Below are 19,561 nucleotides of genomic sequence, written 5' to 3' on the forward strand. Positions count from 1 at the left end.
GCTTTCATGAAATGTATCAGTGCCCGCGTCGCTTTGTAAGCCTGTGACACATGGGGCCACGGTCCGAGAAGCTTAGTCTCTGAAAATGGTCGGTTATATTTGAATGTGAACGACACTGATAAGGACGCAATGAAGTTATGTCAAATAGAATACTCTTGACGAGTGAAGGAAAACAAATTATATTTAGCATTTCCAAAAAAAAAGCATTATGCATAAGAACTACATTTATCTGTGTAAAAGTAAATAATCTTCACAATATTGATCCAGTGAACAATGCTCCAATACCTTCTGACTCCTGGCCAGGGTGATGCGATAGTGGCGAAGCGTTTGCGCGGCAACTGAGAGCAGCTCAGCAAGCGCTAGTCGCTGACCGAGGCATATGCGCGGTCCCAGGCCGAAAGGCTGGTAGGCTGTGGGGTTAATGAAGCGCTTGTTTTCCGGACTGAACCTGCAATTAGAAGATATTCAAATGGTGACTAACTTAATGAGTTGGTGGTGTTTCAGTCTGAGCATGAATCATGCATATAATAATTGAAAGCGGTAGAAAGTAAAATGCGATTCTACTTCTTTTGCATCGATACCACCGCTCCGGAGAAGATGGGTACACAACTGTCACGTTTCAGTGAATTTTCTTCTGCATGTAAGGTGTTTAATAGTTCTTAGCGTCAGACATCACCTTTCGTGAAGCAGCTAGCATTCCAGTCATTTAGGAAAATTATTCACTGTTTAATGGCATGCTGAGAGCCGTATACCAACTCTCAGTAGGTTAAGGATTATTATTTGCGAATAAAAGAAGTGAGACCTGCCTCAAAAAGAATACAGTGATATGTTTTGGACAATGCAATGGTGATTTTAATATCGTTGGTTTGGCACCGTAGTATAGACAAGGCAGTAGCGTAAATGTGTCATGAACACTGCTTATGCAAACTATAATGTCTTTTGTGTGGCACCACATTTCTAGACGCGGCAAATACGTAACTGTATGGCGAACGTTGATTTACTAAATATTTAAGCCGAGCTAGTGAGCTGAGTTCTGCTATTAAATACTTCAGCTCCGATTGAACTGCCTGAATTAGAGCAGTGGGGCATTTTACGGAACAAAATTATTGCCCATATAGGTTATGGTTGGAGGAACTCCTGTTTTGCGTTGCACAATCTTCAGCATGGTAGTCCTATTTAGAGCGGGGTCAATGGTCACGTAATCTAAAACAAACACACAAAAGCGAGACGTGAGTCAGGCGAGACACCTTGCGCCCTCTGTCGGTGGTTGTACACTAGGCGCTGCGTAACTGAATGGGCATCGGAGATCATAAAAAATCAAATCCCGCTGAGAGCCATGCTGACAAATTACCGTTTTTTTTTACCCGTAGTAGCGAGTCATTCGGTAATACTGGGCCACATGTCAGCGACGCGGTGACAAATTCTAATTTATAGGTTGTTCATTCAATATGCCTGGTAACCTACTATTTTATTAATATATGGCTGGAATTCGGCGAAGTTCATTCCTAATGAGTCATTACGATACAATGAGAAAATTGTAACTGATATTTTTCGTCCTTGGGCAGATTACATACTTTTTATGTCCGATGCCCGTTCAGTTAGCAAGCGCCGAACGAAGAACCATCGAGATAGCGCTCAAGGCATCTCACGACCCTGATGCTTCGAATTTTATGCAGTGCACTGCTCACGCAGAAAATTAGCCTCGTTCAGTAGCGCACCAATCCAGTCCCTCACTACTTAGAGCTTTTCAAGCAGATGCTCTATGATGCCCTGGATATATCATATTCTTTTTTTGAGGGTGGTGCCGCGCCACGAATGTTAAATCTAAAATAATCCGCTTCTTTAATAAGTTGTAACTCGGGTCAGGGACCGCTTAACCAAAGTGCAGTCTTGGGGCAAAATGTGACACCAAAATGAATTACTGTTACCTTATGCAACGTGTAGGTGCCGTGGTCTCGATTTGATTGTGTTTGCCATCATACAATTAGAATTGCGCACGCTTACAGTGCTTCACTCATACGGGACGTTGCACGCTACCAACAGTCATAAGCAGTGTGCTCCTGACAGAAAACGACACTGCTCTAGAACAGCTATGTCGCAGTTTCCAGAGATAATGCGCCGAGAACACCACGGGTACCACCAGTTACCAGTAACCTACATCACACACTTTCAGTTTCAGACAGTGCGTCGGTCGATAAAGAACCACAAACGCCAGCACAATATTCCCAAGTGCACAGTCGAAATACAACGTCAAGAATAACTGGGTCCGTTACTCGACCCTTGTTCTTCCACAAGCAGTTTATTGATAGCCGTCGCAGAAATAATCAAAATTCACCAGCCCGAATCTTTAACATGAACATCATAGCAGTACGTTCGCAGCAGAAAAAAAAATCTGATTCTCACAGTAGGCGCCCGAAGCTAAATAAAACACCCATATGGGTCTTTTAGTAAGAAAGCTTTCCAAAACATTTGTCTAAGTGCGGGGATTGAATGAGGGACCAACGCCTTCTCGGGGCAATCGTTCCAACATCTCAGCTAATCAGGAAGCTAGCACATTGATAGAGCGACGCTGAATGATTCGACACCTCGAAGCGCGGAAACATGGTAGATGAGTTTTCAGAAATCCACAAGATGAAGCATTTGTCACATTCTCTAGTACTGTCACCTAGTAACATTCAATCTCGTTCTGTTATACTACCAGCTTGACCGGCGTGGTGTTCCGTTTGCAGTATTAAGAAAAGTACAGTCAGTAAAAGAAAAATCTGGGATGATTGCTTAAAAATTGCTGTTTCTGAGCAGCATGGGGACGATGGTAGGCACATTTTACTGCCGACATTCCATCGCATTTATTACACGCCTCCGAATAGGCACTACTTTCCTTTATCTGTCTTCGGCTCTGTAAAACATCGCACCGCCGTCATCATTACAGTAGGCGCATGAAGGTGCGATCTTGTGTTTCCAGAGATAGAACAAGCAAGTGAGAAAGTAGACATTCGAAGCCAAGGTAAGAGAACGCCTGACAGAACTTCAGTGCATAAAATTTCATTTTTTCGCTTTCCGACAGCTGTATTTACCACGTATAAATGAGGTAAAACGTCGTGAAAATATACCTTTTCTGATATGGTACAAAATTTAATGAGATGGTTATCAAGACTTCGGCAAGCACACGTTAATCTCTGTAGAGACGGCCAAATTCGGGTTCTGATTTATGTATCTCCTGTCACGTTTGGTTGGTTCTTTTGTTAAGGTTCACTAGAATACGAAAACTGCTAATTGATCTAAATTGATGGCACTTCAAGATAATCAACATGCGCTCACCTTTCTGGGTCAAATTTTTCCGGCTCGTTCCAGTATTGTGGATCATGATGCAGCTGGTACGTAGGCACCAGAACTGAGGTTCCTTCTTTGATGACAAATTTTCCGTAATGATAGTCTTCATCCGCACAACGTGAGGTAAATCTGGCGATGATGGATTTGGAAATCATGAACATTATTATGCCGCCGAAATACAGATTGAAACGAGTACTAATCATTGACTAGGTCAGATTCATTGTGCCGCAGAACAGCCGTTTGAAAGCACAGATTTCATGCATCTGAAATATCTTTGAGCTGTATGGGCCGTTTTACAGCGAAGCTCTGCATACCTGGTCCTCTCACCGTCTGAGGATTCGTTATGACATTATGACCCGTCAAAAAGTGATAGATGTTGTCGGCGACCCTATTATCCTTTCTACTGCCGTTAAAATTGTGTCAGCTTAGTTGTGTTCTTGTGTGGCCACGAACTATGATTTGCACTGCTCTGTGTGGCCGAATTCGTTGATGATATAGCCTTGGAAATGATCGCGCTGACCTTGTAACCCACTTTTCATTGTTTGCACCGTAATGCTACGTCGGTTTAGGGCTATTAGGAACGAAACAGATATATTTCAATAATGAACAATTTGCATAGCTCTTTAAGAATGTTGTTTGAAACAGTGCTAATTGAAAAGCCTTGCTCGCGTGTCTACGATGCATTTTAACAATGTCGTCTTCTTGTCCGGAGATTCAAGTTGAAGTTCTTGCTTTTATCGATTACACAATTAAAAAAACCTCCATTCTTTAGCCCAACATTGCGATAGCGTAGAAGCGGCAGTGAATTGCGGGTAGCCAACGAAAAATTCTCACGTGATTATAGGAGGGTATAGCCGCATGGTCTCAGAAATGACTTGGTTGGAGTAGGGAAGCGTCGTCAGAGTACGCAAAGATAGCTGATCTCCCTAAAGCACGAATAGAAGGAGACACGCAAATAGCACAGCAAAGGTTAAACGGTTAAACCACTGGAACTCGCGATGAATTTGTTGGCCGATGTGTGAGTATCAGGAACAACGTTCGCCGATCCTCAAACGACATTTTAGTAACTATAGGCTTTGTTACATGTACCGCTGGGGTCGATAATTTATTTATTTATTATTTATTTACATATACTGCAGCCCAATATAGGGATATAGCAGTAGTGGGAACATTGTACATTATTATACATCACACACCAAAAACACACAAAGATACAGTTTAAGAGGGAAGTAGCCAAATGCCAGCGACGGCAGATATTGTATCGTTGTTTTTCTATGGTTAAAGCTGCTTACTAGCGCATCGTTTGCAAATAAATGAAACAGCCCGACTATTTCAAATTCTACCGCTGAATAGTTCACAGAGCCGCTTTCAATATTTAGTATTCACTTTAATAATTGCAGCTTTTCAATCAGTTGGTTCTTGATTTGTGTCCTTTTTTTTCCAGCAGCGAGAGCAAATGTACAATTTGAGCGGCGATTCACGGTAGTGCTGCATGTCGTAGTGAAATAAATCAAAACAATACATTTGTGTACCGGCTGAAGGAATATTTTTTCGCTGAAGCTACAGATCCGTTAGGTCCTGTTGTGGGCTGATTTACTTTTTTGGTGTCACTTGTGTGCCTGCACGTTTGTGAATTTGTGTCCCACCATGCCAGCGACGTACCCGTACGTTCCCCACATTTTAGTGAGGACTATATGCATTGGCTATTATCTGTCTAGTTCTTTTTTCCTTTTTAATGGGCGAAAATAAACCGCTGTGGTCGTTTGACAACATATCATACAAAAATTTACACTGTTAACGCTTTCCCTGTGAGAAATATATCAGAATTATGAAGGGTTGAACACCAACTGTGTAGTATGCTTCCTGACTTACAAGACGTTTATAGGTTCACTCGAGGCTTGCGCTTACGCTGAATTTTCGGGAAAGTCAAGAAAACAATGGCAGTAGTATCACCTAATCCTATAGAGAATAAAGCACACTTTCCTTGTTCCTTAGTTATATGTAGCTGGTGTAGGCTCCGGCGGCAAAAGAAGATACAGCGTACTTATGGTTCGATAAATGAATTATTTAGATGGACGCCCACCTCTTTTTCAAAAGCTTCGAGCACCTCTTGACGCATTTTCTCCTGCACCTCCGGATGTCTTCCCATAAGGTAAAACCAGCAAGTCAGAACCAGCCTCGTGGTGTCGTACCTGCGATTGCCAAACAAGTCCAATAAATTATTTAGTGTATCAGCATCCATATTTGGCTGAAACTGAGACTTACCCACCCAGGAAAACCGTCATGCAGTTTGATGAAAGCTGGTTTAGTATATCTTGTGGTAGTGGAGCTTTGAAGAAAACACAAGGAAGATTACTGAAATGCGTCATTACACCGCTGCCAATCACTGCAGTAATACTGAGCATATTAAGCTAAGTGATCACTGATTCCTACTGACTGTTGGCTTTCTTTTCGGCCGTAAACGTACTGACATACGTATTAAGGAAAACAAGGTAAAGAAATCCGTGTGAGCTGGAGAGGCAGGTGCTCTGACTGTGTTTAAAGAAAACCGACAAAAGGATTTACGAAATATATATATATATATATATATATATATTTCGTAAATCCTTTTGTCGGTTTTATATATATATATATATATATATATGGTGTGTCACTTAACTTGCACCAAACTTTAAAAATACGAAAATGCCACGTAGCTGGACAGAACCAAGGAAATGTTGTTTGCCTTCGTTTGAAGACACTCAGAATATACTTTTGGATTTCGCTAATTGCATAGTTATTCTTTATTAATATTAAACTTCTCAAATGTTACAATTACGCAAAAAGTGTCAGTCAGTACATTGTAGAGCAATATGAAATACTCCCGATACAGCTTTCTGTTGATCAATATGTGCTACATCAAAGCGTTTTTCCAAGTGTGAAAGAAGCCTGCGAATACACGCAAAATTGCCGCACGACTTTGTGTGTGTGTATACATGTATCTAAGTGCGCATTTCGGAGCAACATGACTAATTCTACGCGCCAAGCAGCCTTTCAGTTTGGCGTCGTTGATACGGTTGGCTAAGCGAATTTTTTATTAATGCCACATCTCAATAGATGTCGCGACCGACTCTCACGCATGCGAGTCTACACCACTCGACGAAGCAATTCAAGTGATCGCTACAGATAAAATTATTTACCAAGCCTATTCTTGATATTACGCTGTCGACACAGTAAAGGACATTTCTTTAGGAATGGACTGGGGTAATTAGAAGGATGACCTATGATTACCGTAAACTTTGTCATGCCCAGCGAGTAATCCGGTATAAAAAGAACTGCTACCCATGTGGGTATAATCGCTGCCGACACAAGAATCCTGAGATAAATGAAACGCTGCACCGAACAAGTTGGTGCGCTAGTAGACAGTGGCGCGTGCCTTAGAAAGATCCCAGATATATTATCATGCGGGCCGCTCATCAAGTCGTGCGAGTTAGACATCCGGGCAAGGCATCCAAGTAGTGTGAGATGGTTCTCACTCCCTTCGGAGGTCGCAGAGGTCTATATTGCCCCTGCCCAAAGCTTACCCTATGCTTTGCAAACGGTTCGCCATATCCGGTGCGATCCTTTCGCTTTATCCGAGACTTTTTAAATTCACTTCATTTAGTAGGGCTGTAGTGTGCTATAACCAAGGCATACTCCAGTGGTCTTGCGTCAGCGCGACGCTACGCGTTAGCGCAATGTCGTCACACTGGAACATTCAGGGCTCCGATGCAGGTGGCGTTGCGGGACGAAGCAGGACTGTCTCTTCAGAAGGCCGCTTCATGGCTCCCACCGCAAGCTGTGCCGTTCGCTCTTCTCTGGATACCGGGGAGTGCAGGACATGGAGCGTGCACTTAAAGAAATAACGGAACGCAGGTGCTTGAGCGACAGCTCCCGCCGATGGTGTGACGTATGTGGTGAGCACGTTGGAAAAGAGTACAGAAGGTTTGACCGGAGGCCCTCACCACGGACCGCAGCCGTCCGCGCCGCGCAAACACCGCTGTAGAACTCCCCTTAACATCTTTGTTGCGCGAAATTGGCGGCGCATGCATCCTTTGCAGATGATTGGTGACGTTATAATGCGATTAGCGATCTTCCTGGGGATGAGCATCGACACTAATAAGCGCAATCTTTCAACTAAGCGTTATTTCCGTGAAACGCGCTGATATAAGGAGTTTACCAGACTAACGCAATGAAGCAACAAACAAAGCAAAGTGTTTGCAATAGGAGTATGGTAATTATGGGGACTCCGCAACGTACCGCGCATGAACCTTTGCTCGCGGCTAAAGAAAAAAAGTTTTCCTAACACATGCATTCCCTCTCGGGGCAGCATAAAACGCTTTCATAAACTCTCTAGCCGTGGAATGCCTGCGTCTCCCAGAATCTCAATCCCCCGAAGCCGCGGCGCGCGCACTTAAACTCGACAATGCGCAAGCAAATGCGCATTGCCATTGTTTCTTATCCAAAGCCCATGTTTCCTTCCACGATGAATAACGCAGCGGTCATTTCGCCAGGTAGATGACTTTTCACAATACAATCGAATTTCATAAGCAACGTTCATCGCGCATTTTGAAAAAGCCTTGAGCGTGTGTTTTTGCAGCAACTGCCAGTTCTTTCACTATTCGAGACAATTCCGTGCATAAGCAAGCAAGCTTGCGTGGGGCGAAAATAACGCCAGCTACTTGTGCCTATACACGCTGTCTGCTTGACATTGTGGGAAGTGCGATGCATAAAATGCACCACATCGAGCGATATTCCGCTTTGGAGCAATCCAGGCTGCTTCTTACGGACACCTTTCGATTCTTTCAGAAGCACTTCCCTGACAAGTACGATCATCAGATGATTAACACATGATTATCGTTCTTCGCCCGTTTCGGCAGCGCGCTGCAGGTGGTGCAGGTGCAGCCTCTGCCTGGTCCGCCGCACAGCGAAGGCACTTGCGTCCTTTAAGCTTTTTAATGGCAAGCAACTCCGTTCGGCGACTCGTGCGGACGGTAAGAAGGCTAACCGATCGAGGCACACCAAGTGTCCTCATGTTTGAGGCGCGTACTGGAGCCGGGTTCAACTTTGGCGCCTTTCTCTGGAAAAGCCGCGCCATCTATTGACGATGCTTGTCTAGGGCTGTAAAACTAGTCAATAGATGGATAATATTCGCCTGTGATGCCCGCCACATGCTCTCAACATTTGGTTCATTAGGAGACAATGCGTCAGCAGCTATAGGCCTGATTGAGGCGAAAACTATTTGTTGCCGAAGTATTTGATCTCCTTAAAACGTTGCACACCACACTGAGGACTTTTTGAGGCTACCTGAAACGTTCATCAACTTTGCAAAAATAGCATCGCGATCGGCGTGTTTAACACTCGGCTCACTGCTTAAAATTTACAAGGTACGTATATCAGTGGACCTTGTGTTATCTCCGTGAATTTCGTATCTGGACGTGAGGACGTCCGATTCTTTTTCTGCCGGGTTTCGGTGTTTTTTGCCTGACTTGTCACAAGGAGTTTGGTCGGTATGTGAAGTTGGGAGTTCACGTGGTACCTGTACTGCCTGCGGTAACGTCATGTTTCCCGACTTCAGGTTCTTCCGCACTGAGCAGACCGTCGAGAAGAATTTGAGCCATGTCCGGTACTCTCACCTGATGAACATAATAATAATACATTCAGTAGAGTAAACATACAGTTCAACAATGCTACTTCAAGCAAGGAATGTTTATTCTTTGAATTCATTACCAATCGACACGTGAGTGTCCTAATTACTCCATATTACTGAAAACCAAAACAACCTATATATTCTTTCACTATATTGCTCCTTCGGCAAAATAGTTCCTGGAACATCATTTCTGATGACACGCTGCAGAAAATAAATTCTCAGGTTTTATGTTTCAAAACTACGGTATGTCAATGTGACACGCCATAACTGCGATTTCAGGAATAATTTTGATGGCATGACGTTCATAAACGTGCAACTAACTTTTGTAAAAACGCTCCTATAAACAGGAGCGTCTTTACATTTTTCTCCGATCGAAATGCAGGCGGAATTGAACCCGCCTCCTCTAACTCAATAGTGCAATGTCATAGACAATGGGCTGCCATGGTTGGTGACACGCTACATAATTTCCCACATATCGTCGTTGATATGTAGCTAGGGTGATACCTTGGGGCATAAGCGATATTGCCAATATGCTTCATTGGTGTTTTAGCTCGTTATATAGTGGTCTTTGGCACGGGTCGCTTTATTTAAGCCAAACTTCGACGCTACAAACTACCACCTAGCTTCTTGTAGTGCACCAGCTTTTGATAATGTGGTTAAAGGCAGGAGTGCAAGGCATGTCAATAAGGCTAGCGGACCAGCAGGAAACTATAATGAAAATATCAAGCTAAATTATAGTCCATAATTAGGTGCCTACAATGCACGTAATAAAAAGAAAACTATAAAACTTCTTACTACATTCGTATTGTACCCATAAGGTTGAGAGAAATGTCTCGCTTTCAAGTGATGCAGCAGCTTTAGGCGAGAAATCAACCTACACAATATTGCCATTGTCGTTGCACCACAGCAGACTACTTTGCATTGTCGTCGTACGAACTAACCACGTATAGCAACTAACTTCTTTAAGCTAAATTCAGTACATTACCTAGGAGGATGCTATACAACGAGCAGAGCCATCACCTTCTATAAAACGCAACAAAACAAACTAATACAGTTAATGTGGCTTCAGGTGGCTGGTATACTTCTCATTTTGTTCGTGTTCTTATAATACTACACTAGGAACCGTATTCTGAAAATTAACGTTGCACGAATTTGCCTAACGGTGTGGACATCGTACACGCGGTGGTATCCTTGTCAAACTGCTTGCGACAAAAGTGACGGGCGCTTCAGGAATTGGTGCGAATTATTGCGCCTAGACGCCAGTATGGATTGACATGAGCTAGAATAACACCATTAAAATGTAGTGGTTGTCTTTTCTTAGGACCAAGAAATGATAATCGTCCCTTGAAGCTGGCGAATTCCCTGGGATCCGGATACGACGCTGCGTGAGTCTGCGCCATCGAAGCATGTCAAAGGGTGATGGACGTTAGATGATGGACGAGTTTTCTTCAGTCGACAAGATGACAGCTAATAGCTGTATGTTAGTTTCTATATCTACATTGGTCGGAGGGGCTAATGCCATCTAGCACGAAAATTACACTCGTGAGAGCTGGCACTGGGTGATTTGGTATAGATGCATAAATGAACTAGGCCCATTTCACACGGGCGAATAAACAATAACATACATCAGTACTGTGGCACCAGTCCGTGCGCGACGTACTATGCCAGTACTATCATCATTGCGCAACATAAAGAACGTGTAACTTGCTACGTCATTTAAGCGTACCACATCGCGAAAACAAAATATTAAGCATCAGTCATCTGTCGACCGCTTCAGTGGATAACAATATATCCTTTCTCGACAAATGGCAAACGTGTTGGGGCATGTGTACGTGGGAGCGTTATTACAGATCTATAGTTTGCGTGCTTACTGTTTCTTGTTAGGTTTAGCTTCTGTGCTTCTTGTTTGTAGTGAGTGTTAGATATATATATTGCTAAGGTCTTTTAATAAACTTGCTGATCAGAGCAGGTGCAGGTCTATTTTTTCTTCGTCCGAGGAAACTTCCTCTGTTTTCGCACTATGCTAGTATTCAAGCCAGATAGCGTGCGCCACTGATAGCGTTCTTGATGACAATGGTAGGTTGTGGCTGAGCCTTTGTATGCGGGTAGCGACAAACATTCATCTAGCCTATGCGTGTTGCTTGTGCGCTACCGTATCGCAACCTAGAATTCAACTTGTCTCTTCTTATGTTATATTATTATCTATGCTTGTACTGATCGCGTTCCTATCTCATCTATTCTTTCTTCAAACACTAGTCTAACGGTATCTTGCTTATCTCGATCGCTGAGCAGTCAACACTCCCGTAAGCTTCGAACCACAGCGTTTCTGGAAGATGCACACACCCTCCAGTTCTCGCTTGGTGAATTTGTTTGCATTACTATTTTAGGGGATAAATTTAATAGTGGTGCTGATTTCTGATGGCATCAAATAGTCGCCAAGCCTGCGTGAGATAATCAGGTTTTATTTCATCCATCACGGTATACAATCTTACCTATCTCTAGTTTATCCTGATATATGTTACTTACGCCTGTACCCCTTCGCTGCTTATTCTGCAACGATAACAATACAACCAGCGTAACAGTAAACCAATGGTTACAATAAACTGGTGTCATTCAACGGCTTAGTAAGAGCCCTCTCTTTATTTGGCGTTGTCTGATTTCAGGAAGTTCACCTTGGCGTACGTGTTGGAGTGAGCTTCCAGAAGTTGCGCTTTTCTTGTCAGTTGCGCGATTACTCAATTTCTGAAGCATGAGACGAGAATAAGTAGGCCATGGAAAGCTATAACTGCAGAAATGGCTCACGTTTTGTTGCGTTTATAATCTTTCAATGCTGCTTTGCAGGACTGGCGTTGAAAACAAGATGCGTGCGGCACATTGCCAAGTTTTGAGACGGCATGAGTCTAGATATATTAACGGCACAGATAAACGGGTGAAAGAAAAAACGGGTACTCAACGAAAATCTTATCACAGCCTTTCTTGGTTTGCAGTATGCACTATGGACAGAATAGAAGGCCGAAATCAAACATATAATTAGGGACATTGTAGTTGCATCCGCCGAATGGGGGCAAGGTCGTCCAACACGAGGAGAGTTCAACGCAATATGTTACGCTTGCTAAAGTGTTCGCATTTAGAAGTCGTAATGAATTATAAACATCAGTCAGGATACAATGCGTAGAGGTAAGCTTTCATACACGAACCTGCGGATTGTTTCTCCGATGTTGGATAATTTCAGTGGACTTCCTAGTCATGTCCGCCAGAGGATTGGCGTAGAAGGCGCCTAAAGCCAGGGCAGGTAATTTAAGGAGCCATGGCCAGTGGAAGAGATTCTCTGAAACGAAACATATTTGAACATTTATTCGGCTTTGTTATCCCCGGGAGCATTTTGGGGTTACCGCCACAAATATGTACCTGTATATGAGGAAAAAAAAAACAAAAGAAGAAAACATAAAAAGAGACGTACATATCAATGCTCGGAAAACCAAGTCACTATGGTTTGTCTTTATTACGCTCTTAGTGTTAGCAATACTTAAGTGGAACATTTTATTAGCTCGGAACCATTACATGTATCAATTTCGTGGCTTAATGTAAGCGGCCTTGCTTAGAAAAAGAAAAGCTCGATTTCTGCTTGTGTACAATCACTCAGTTTGGTGATGCTGTGAGCACATCTTTTCCAGATCTTATTTAAGATATTTTGGCTATAAGTTCATACACTTGTAACCTGGAAGGAAGTGTCTGCATGTTTTGCAGAGAAGTTGTAATTTCTTGCAGGTTAACAGCTAGTGCCACTTCAGAAAAGAAACAGACAGCATTTTTGCTTACAGAAGCTGAAACCACCAATAGTAGCTATGAACTAATAAAATTATAAGAACTATGCACTGAAATCTTCGACTTGTCATAGATTCTAGTGTCATTCCCTAACTCATGGGACCGCATTCATTATGCCCCCACACCCACATTCGCAAAAATTTCCTTTTCAAGCACAAACTCAATATGACCGTTCCCGCGGCCATTGTCCGGTTATCAAGCCGATCACTATCAGTGGGGGCCGCAGAAACACGACCCAGTGATGAAGCGGACTCACGTAAGAGGACTCTTGTGAATAGGGCCGCTGAGCCCGTACCCGCAAAACTTGTGTAAGTGCGTTCTACGTACATTGGCCATTCTCTAGCCGATTGCCCTGTGATTGTGTCGATCATTATAAGGAATGCGGTGCGCTCCACATCTCGTGTGAGCGATGCTCTCTGTCAGTACGCGACGAGCGTAAGCACAACTCACCTGTTTCCTCAATTTAAACACGTTCCGTTTGTGTTTTCATAACTGCGGTTTTATACTGTTCATAACTGAAGTATGAAAAAAAGAAAGGAAATTGTCATTCCAGAAAAACGAAGCAACATATCGTGCCTCCTCGCAGCAATCAATCGTGGTCATTTGCTGGAAATTTTTTTTTACATTTATATAATGGGTGCATTCCGACTCCAGAATTGAATATAGTCTACGGCGACAGTGAAGAGATCTTCGAGCACAAGGTATGGAGTGCATCTGAAAGACGTCTCTGTGATTTGACGCCATCTCGCGTCGACAAGAAAAAGCTTAAAAAGGCCGATAATAACGCTATTTTTTTAAGTACAACGTTGTGAGAAAACACGACGTTGATAACGCAAAGGGCCCCATCAATTTCTAAGAGTAAATATAAATAAAAATTTTGGCGACCAACATGATCACCAGTGGGCGAACGATAGCAACCTCATTCTCAAGCCAACAATCTTTACGGCCCGCTGAGCTACTCGCCATTAAGGCAAAAAATTGTGGGGTTTTACATGCCATAACCACTTTCTGATTAGGAGGCACGCCGTAGTGGAGGACTCCGGAAATTTTGACCACCGGGGGTTCTTCTACGTGCACCTAAATCTAAGTACACGGGCGTTTTCGCATTTCGCCCCCATCGAAGAGCGGCCGCCGTTGCCGGGATTCGATCCCGCGACCTCGTGCTCAGCAGCCTAACACCATAGCCACTGCGCAACCACGGCGTGTTCACCATTAAGGAAGAGCAAGCCATACACCCAGGGGTAAAGAGGGGCAGATTTGGCTTTGGGTTTACGCTTCAGTTGCTCGCCAAGTATTCATCATACAAGCTCCCCTCCTCGTCAAATTCTGCCTTTTACGGATGACTGCGCATTGCAATACGATGTAGGCGCTCGACTGGAAGCTAATGAACGCTTTGAAGAACTGACTTCAGACGGCTATCACCCACAGCCGAGACATAAAACTACACGAGTACTATGTGCGGTGGTACGGTGTACTTTCCTTCATTGCAGTTTTGCTTTATTTTATTCGTTAGTTTTTTCCTCTAAAATATAATATGAAGCTATAAAGGAGCTCGCTAGGAATAAGAAGGTGACAATCAAAGTAGTGATAGCTTTACGTTTACCGTGCTGAGTTTCCCGAGCTGCATTTGTCTGGAGAGGATGTGGTCTGACGCTCAATTTTCTTCCCTCTCCTTCTCCCACCTGTGTTACAATTCTGCTCCGCTCGAAACAGTTTCTCCACCTCCTTCTTTCTTTCTCCTCTGCGCACGTGCTACCTTTCCCACTCCTTACTCTCTTCCTCTTCCTCGTGCTTACTCCTCGCGCTCACATCGCCTACCGTGTTCTATCACCGTCCCTCATAAGAGGGACTGTGATAGCGTAGACGGTGATAGCTTATGAGCGTAGCTATTGAAAGCTATCGCTTCGAAAAAAAAAAAAGGTCTTAATTTCGCCTCGTCTTCGCTTCACTTCGTTCTTGATACTCAAGATCAGCCCGTCGATGAACTGCACTGTTATCACTCACGGGCAAGATGGTAGAGGAGGCCCGAAGTGACGTTCGGAAGGACGGCGAGTGCGTCCTTGAACAACGGGTACTCGGGATTGCGCTGCACGTTCGTGTCGATGCCGTACGCTGCCTTGCCAATCACGTCAAAGGTGAAGCGCTCGCAGAGGCTGTTGATGTCCACGTCAACGCCGCGCTCCGCGTGCTCACCCAGGACATCGATGAACTGCTGTTGGGCGTGCAGCAGAGACGGCATCACCTGTGGCATGAATAAGCAAGGAGTTCCAGTTCTTTAGGCAACTCGGCAGGTTTCAAAGACATTGCTTAAATTTATTTTTAAATAACTGGAATGTAGACTTTCTTCTTCTTTTTCAAATATGTGAGGGCGTATGTGCGCGTCTGTGCATATACGCGCGCACGAGCGCACAGACTTATATATGGATGTATCGCTATGATAACTTATGGGCACGCGTGATGTTTTTTATATTTTATTTATTTATTTATTTATTCATACTGCAGCCCGTTAGAGCTATGGCAGGAGTGGGTGTACAGGCGAGTAAAACTAATTATGATATGCAGAAACAGCAACATAGAAATAGAAAATTGTAAAGGAATTATACCTCAGCCTAGCACAGCATATATTTGATGTCACGTTATGTTGTTGTGTTTCTTTTTCCGCCGTGAATGCCGCTCACTGCAGAGGCGGAGCCAGTGTCCACGCAGCGGCGTTTTCAAGTCGAAGTGTTAGCGAAATCAAAAAGGTAAATTTTTTATTAGTTACCTACGACGCAAGGTCTCTTACGTAACCTTCGCTACCAGAGACGTATACTCGTACGACCACTTTCCGCTATACCATCGCTTTGACGTGCATTTCTCAAGCACTCAAACAGCTCTTCCGGTTTTGCTCAAGGAGACGTAAGCGAGCAATGAAAGCGATATCGCCGAAAGCGCTCGCCCGAGAATACGTCCCCATCTTCATAGGTACCTTGCTTTGCGCATGTGTGCAAAAACATTGCATGAACGCCATATTTGAAACCTTTCTTTACATTTATATGCAAACACATGCTTCACCCTTTAACTACCGCACTACATATTGAGAAAAATGCCCTAATTTTTATAAACTGAGGTGCACACGATCGTCTACAAGTACCATGAATAAAAGTGATTATATACAAGAGGGGATGTGACGGAGTCGCGTTTCCTGCTGACGTAATTTATTAACTCAAATACTCTTCAGTAATAATTGCAGAGACCATCAATTCAACATGCAGTACTTGATAAGAACATAATTTGTGTATAATGGAGAAATTTAACAACATGCAGCATATCAAAAGTTCTACACAACACGACTACGTATTAAGAGCTATATAGTAAGGCCTTAGCGGCGTCACATAATTGCCTGTTCATGACAGACTCTGTCTCATTTTGCTACTACCCTTTTACGCGCAAGCGTAAATGGCGCGCTCCTGAAATTGCCGAAGCTTCAAACAGCGAAGGAAGCAAACGCCAAGATGAGGAAGGCGAGTGGAGGTGGAGAAGAGAATCGCGCGCCGGGGAAAGTACGGAGCGCGCTGTGCGCGCTAGTGTTGCCTCGTGCGCCGCCTATAGAGGCGCCACTGAAAGCCACCTAGCGGACGCTTCCAATAGTACACGCGGGAGCAGTAGCAGACGACAACCCTTTGCAGCAAGGATGGCTGAAGTTCGCGGCTGCGATTTCTCCTTTGTTCGGGTGCCAGGGTGCTTCTTCTGCGGTGACAGCTCTAGGGAAGATGCTGACTTCTGTGCTAGCGGGTGTGAACACGATGTTACCGGTGTTTGGGACAACATGGTCCACATACGTGCAAGGTGTGTCCCGCAGACAAACGCCATGAACCCCATTTACATGACGTGGAGCTCATGTTCACTAGCCGATAAATTTTGTTGAGGGATGCGATCTCGCGATGGTTTTTTTTTATTCTACCCTTGCCGCGATGCTGCTTCTGTACCTGAATAATATGCACCCGTCGTTAGTGCAGACTTATATCAAACAAATCCGCACGGTGCAATCTCTGCATATGCCGTTGTGATTTTTCTGCCGATGAATACATGTGACATCGCCGAATAAGTGCAGTCGAAGTCGCCTCAAGAAGAGTAATTGCCAGTTTATTGATGGAAACGCGTACACTAGCCAACGAAGTCACCAAACACACGGGTTAATAAAAGCGCGTGTTAGTGCTGTACCGCCCATGCAATTCTGCTGCATATGCCGATGAACCGCCGTTCCCGCTGTAGTTTGTGCAATTTTTAAATTCCGCGAGGGAGCTGCTTGGAAACGTACAAAGGTAAAAACTGAATAACTTTTCAGTATTTTTTATATTACTAGAGAGAGGTGCCACATGATATATTTAAAGGCAGAGCAGCGCCAGACAAAGTAGATGAGCGCTGGCGGGAAGGCCCGGTTTAGTCGTCTGCAGCGTAAGTATAGAATTCAGTTGAGTACAAAACCCACATGCAAGAAGGGACTACGTTGTGAAACAAACAAGGCACTCGGCGCGTTAAGTTTGCTCAGGCAGCATCGAGGTGTGATGACTTCCCAAACGGGACGCGAACTTTTCAGCGAGAAATGGAACAAAAATACCATATGCAGCAGCTATTAGCAATTCTCGCATTGAACTACCTATTTTCTAAACACATTTCCAAAAACGCAAACAATATCTAAGATGCCCTCGGGCAAAAAGAATAAAGCTGTTAGAGAAGCACTTCCTTGGTATCATTCCGATAAGACACAGCGTGATTTATACCCTTTACAAACGAGGCAGGGTGAATACTTTGCAGCTCAAAAGAATCGACAAGAGTTATGCATGGAGCAACTAGCAACAGTTAAACATGTGCGAAGCCACGCATAATATAGATGTAAAAACATGAAGTGCCCGACAGCTGGTGCGAGGATTTACCGCGCCACATGAAACCAACAATTTCAGTTCTTGCAAACTTCAGTAGCTTTAACATACAACGCAATGCGCTCGTGCAGTCGTGCTGCCTAGCTAGCGCAACGCGGTAAAGAAGCGGAAAACAATATAAGCGGCAAACAGCATTCCGAACTTTGACGAAATGCCTTTAAACCTCATGCTGCACTACAGACGAACTTCGTTGCTCACGCGTCTAACTATGATCGAGTGAAAAAAAAACACCGACGAGACAAAGCAAAGGGTGAGAACAAGAAATTTCCCTTCGAAGCGACGAACCATTCTTGCTACCGTTGCTCCCGCTGATGAGGCTTTGCCGGAAATGATTAGAACCGCATCGCCGGCACGTTTTCACCGGTATTTGAGCCCCCCACCCTGCAACAATTCTTCTTCGACATTCCCTGAAGCTTTGGCCACCCCACACGTGCGAATGGTGTTGCCTTTCTTGCTTTGGAAACGTGAATAAGACAGAGAAGCGCGATCAACGACACAACAAACTACGGCGTGCGCCAGGCGCCTCTCCCGCGTGTTCTTCGCAAGGCCGCCACCAGTGGCACGTCCGTCGGTGTGCACGCCGCATATATGCTCCCGCAGGGAGCAGAGTTGCGCATAACTTTTCCGGAGCCGCTCACGCCACTATTCGCCGAGCGCTCTCACGTGGTACAAAAATGACGTCAAATGATCAACTGCGCCGTTGCGAAGCCAACTTCACGGGCACGGCGCCGGCTCGTTTCTGTCATTGCCCTCGAAATTGTAATCAGCGGACCCTCAAGCGTGCATTGCCCCGATCGGCTCCGCGTTACAGGTACGGTGTTCGACGATATTAAATTAATAACTGTGGTGAAGTGGTAAGAAACACATCATTTTGAAACTTGTATTCCAGTATGATGGGGTGCAGAGCACCAAACTGCCCAAATCACACGGAAGGTGGCAAAGCAATTTACGCGGTGCCGTGCGGATGGACGAGACCAGCCAGCTCCGAAAGGGACAATGCAGGATATGCGAGGTGCGTTCACCTTGTTTACAGAGGTGAGTTCGGCTTGTTTACACTAAAGCACCATTTATCTCAAGTAACACATACTCTGTACACGGTGAAATGCGTACGTCTGGCATGAGAGGTTCATTTGCGCAGTTTTTGTAGTATATGTGCAGCGCGACACAGACGCGGAACAAAGGATGGACGACACGTCTGTGTATCGCTGCACATATACGCCGACGATGTTAACACACCAACCAGCCCAATTCGCTGCGTAGCCTGTACGATTGTTCTGACTATGGGGTTCTATAACAGTATGTCCAAAGCAAAGTAAATACTAGCAGATACGATTTGCCCGCTGTATCCTGGCTTTTCTCTGTTTCTTTTTAGCGGAGTTCTCATTTTTCATGTGAGATCGATTAATGTACTCGTGTGCACTGTTTTGTAGCATGCGAAAACATCGTGCGCTCCCGCTGATGAGACAGTCGTGATAGCTTCAGCATTTACCGCCCGCAATATGCCGCTTGTTCGATCAGTCTTAGTCGACCTAGGAAATTTGAAATTATTTTTGTACGTTTAATAAGTGCTGTCTAATAGTAAATTAGCCTGAGTAGTATAAAGAGAGACAGAAAAATGTGTTGTCATATTACAGTCTGCAATGTGTGAATAATTACTTTGGAAGTTTGCCATCTTATATGGTTATAGTGCAATAAAAATAACGTGTTTTTACTCTTAATAACTTGTTACCTTTCCAGTGGCTTTGAATTCTGCCCCCAAGGCTCCAAGAACCAGCACTAATCCCCTGCTGCCACCAGCCATTTCTCCCTTGTACGA

General features: G+C 44.3%; 1 protein-coding gene across 4 annotated transcripts in view; it reads right to left on the reverse strand.

The window, feature by feature from the left end:
* The window catches only part of LOC142590511 (cytochrome P450 3A6-like), a 168,694-nt gene that overhangs the window by 751 nt on the left and 148,382 nt on the right, over nt 1–19,561 (reverse strand). For 3 of the 4 annotated variants that reach the window (XM_075702694.1, XM_075702693.1, XM_075702696.1), the window contains 8 exons: nt 14,828–15,065; nt 12,196–12,326; nt 8,888–8,984; nt 5,596–5,659; nt 5,414–5,522; nt 4,165–4,256; nt 3,319–3,459; nt 286–448 (listed from right to left, as the gene is read on the reverse strand). In XM_075702694.1, coding sequence (XP_075558809.1) covers nt 286–448; nt 3,319–3,459; nt 4,165–4,256; nt 5,414–5,522; nt 5,596–5,659; nt 8,888–8,984; nt 12,196–12,326; nt 14,828–15,065 — 1,035 coding nt within the window. The remainder of the gene's footprint in view (nt 1–285; nt 449–3,318; nt 3,460–4,164; nt 4,257–5,413; nt 5,523–5,595; nt 5,660–8,887; nt 8,985–12,195; nt 12,327–14,827; nt 15,066–19,561) is intronic. The other variant, XM_075702695.1, reaches the window with a different exon arrangement.

The sequence above is a fragment of the Dermacentor variabilis genome, chromosome 8, assembly GCF_050947875.1.
Source record: "Dermacentor variabilis isolate Ectoservices chromosome 8, ASM5094787v1, whole genome shotgun sequence".
In the NCBI taxonomy this organism is placed as follows: domain Eukaryota; kingdom Metazoa; phylum Arthropoda; class Arachnida; order Ixodida; family Ixodidae; genus Dermacentor; species Dermacentor variabilis.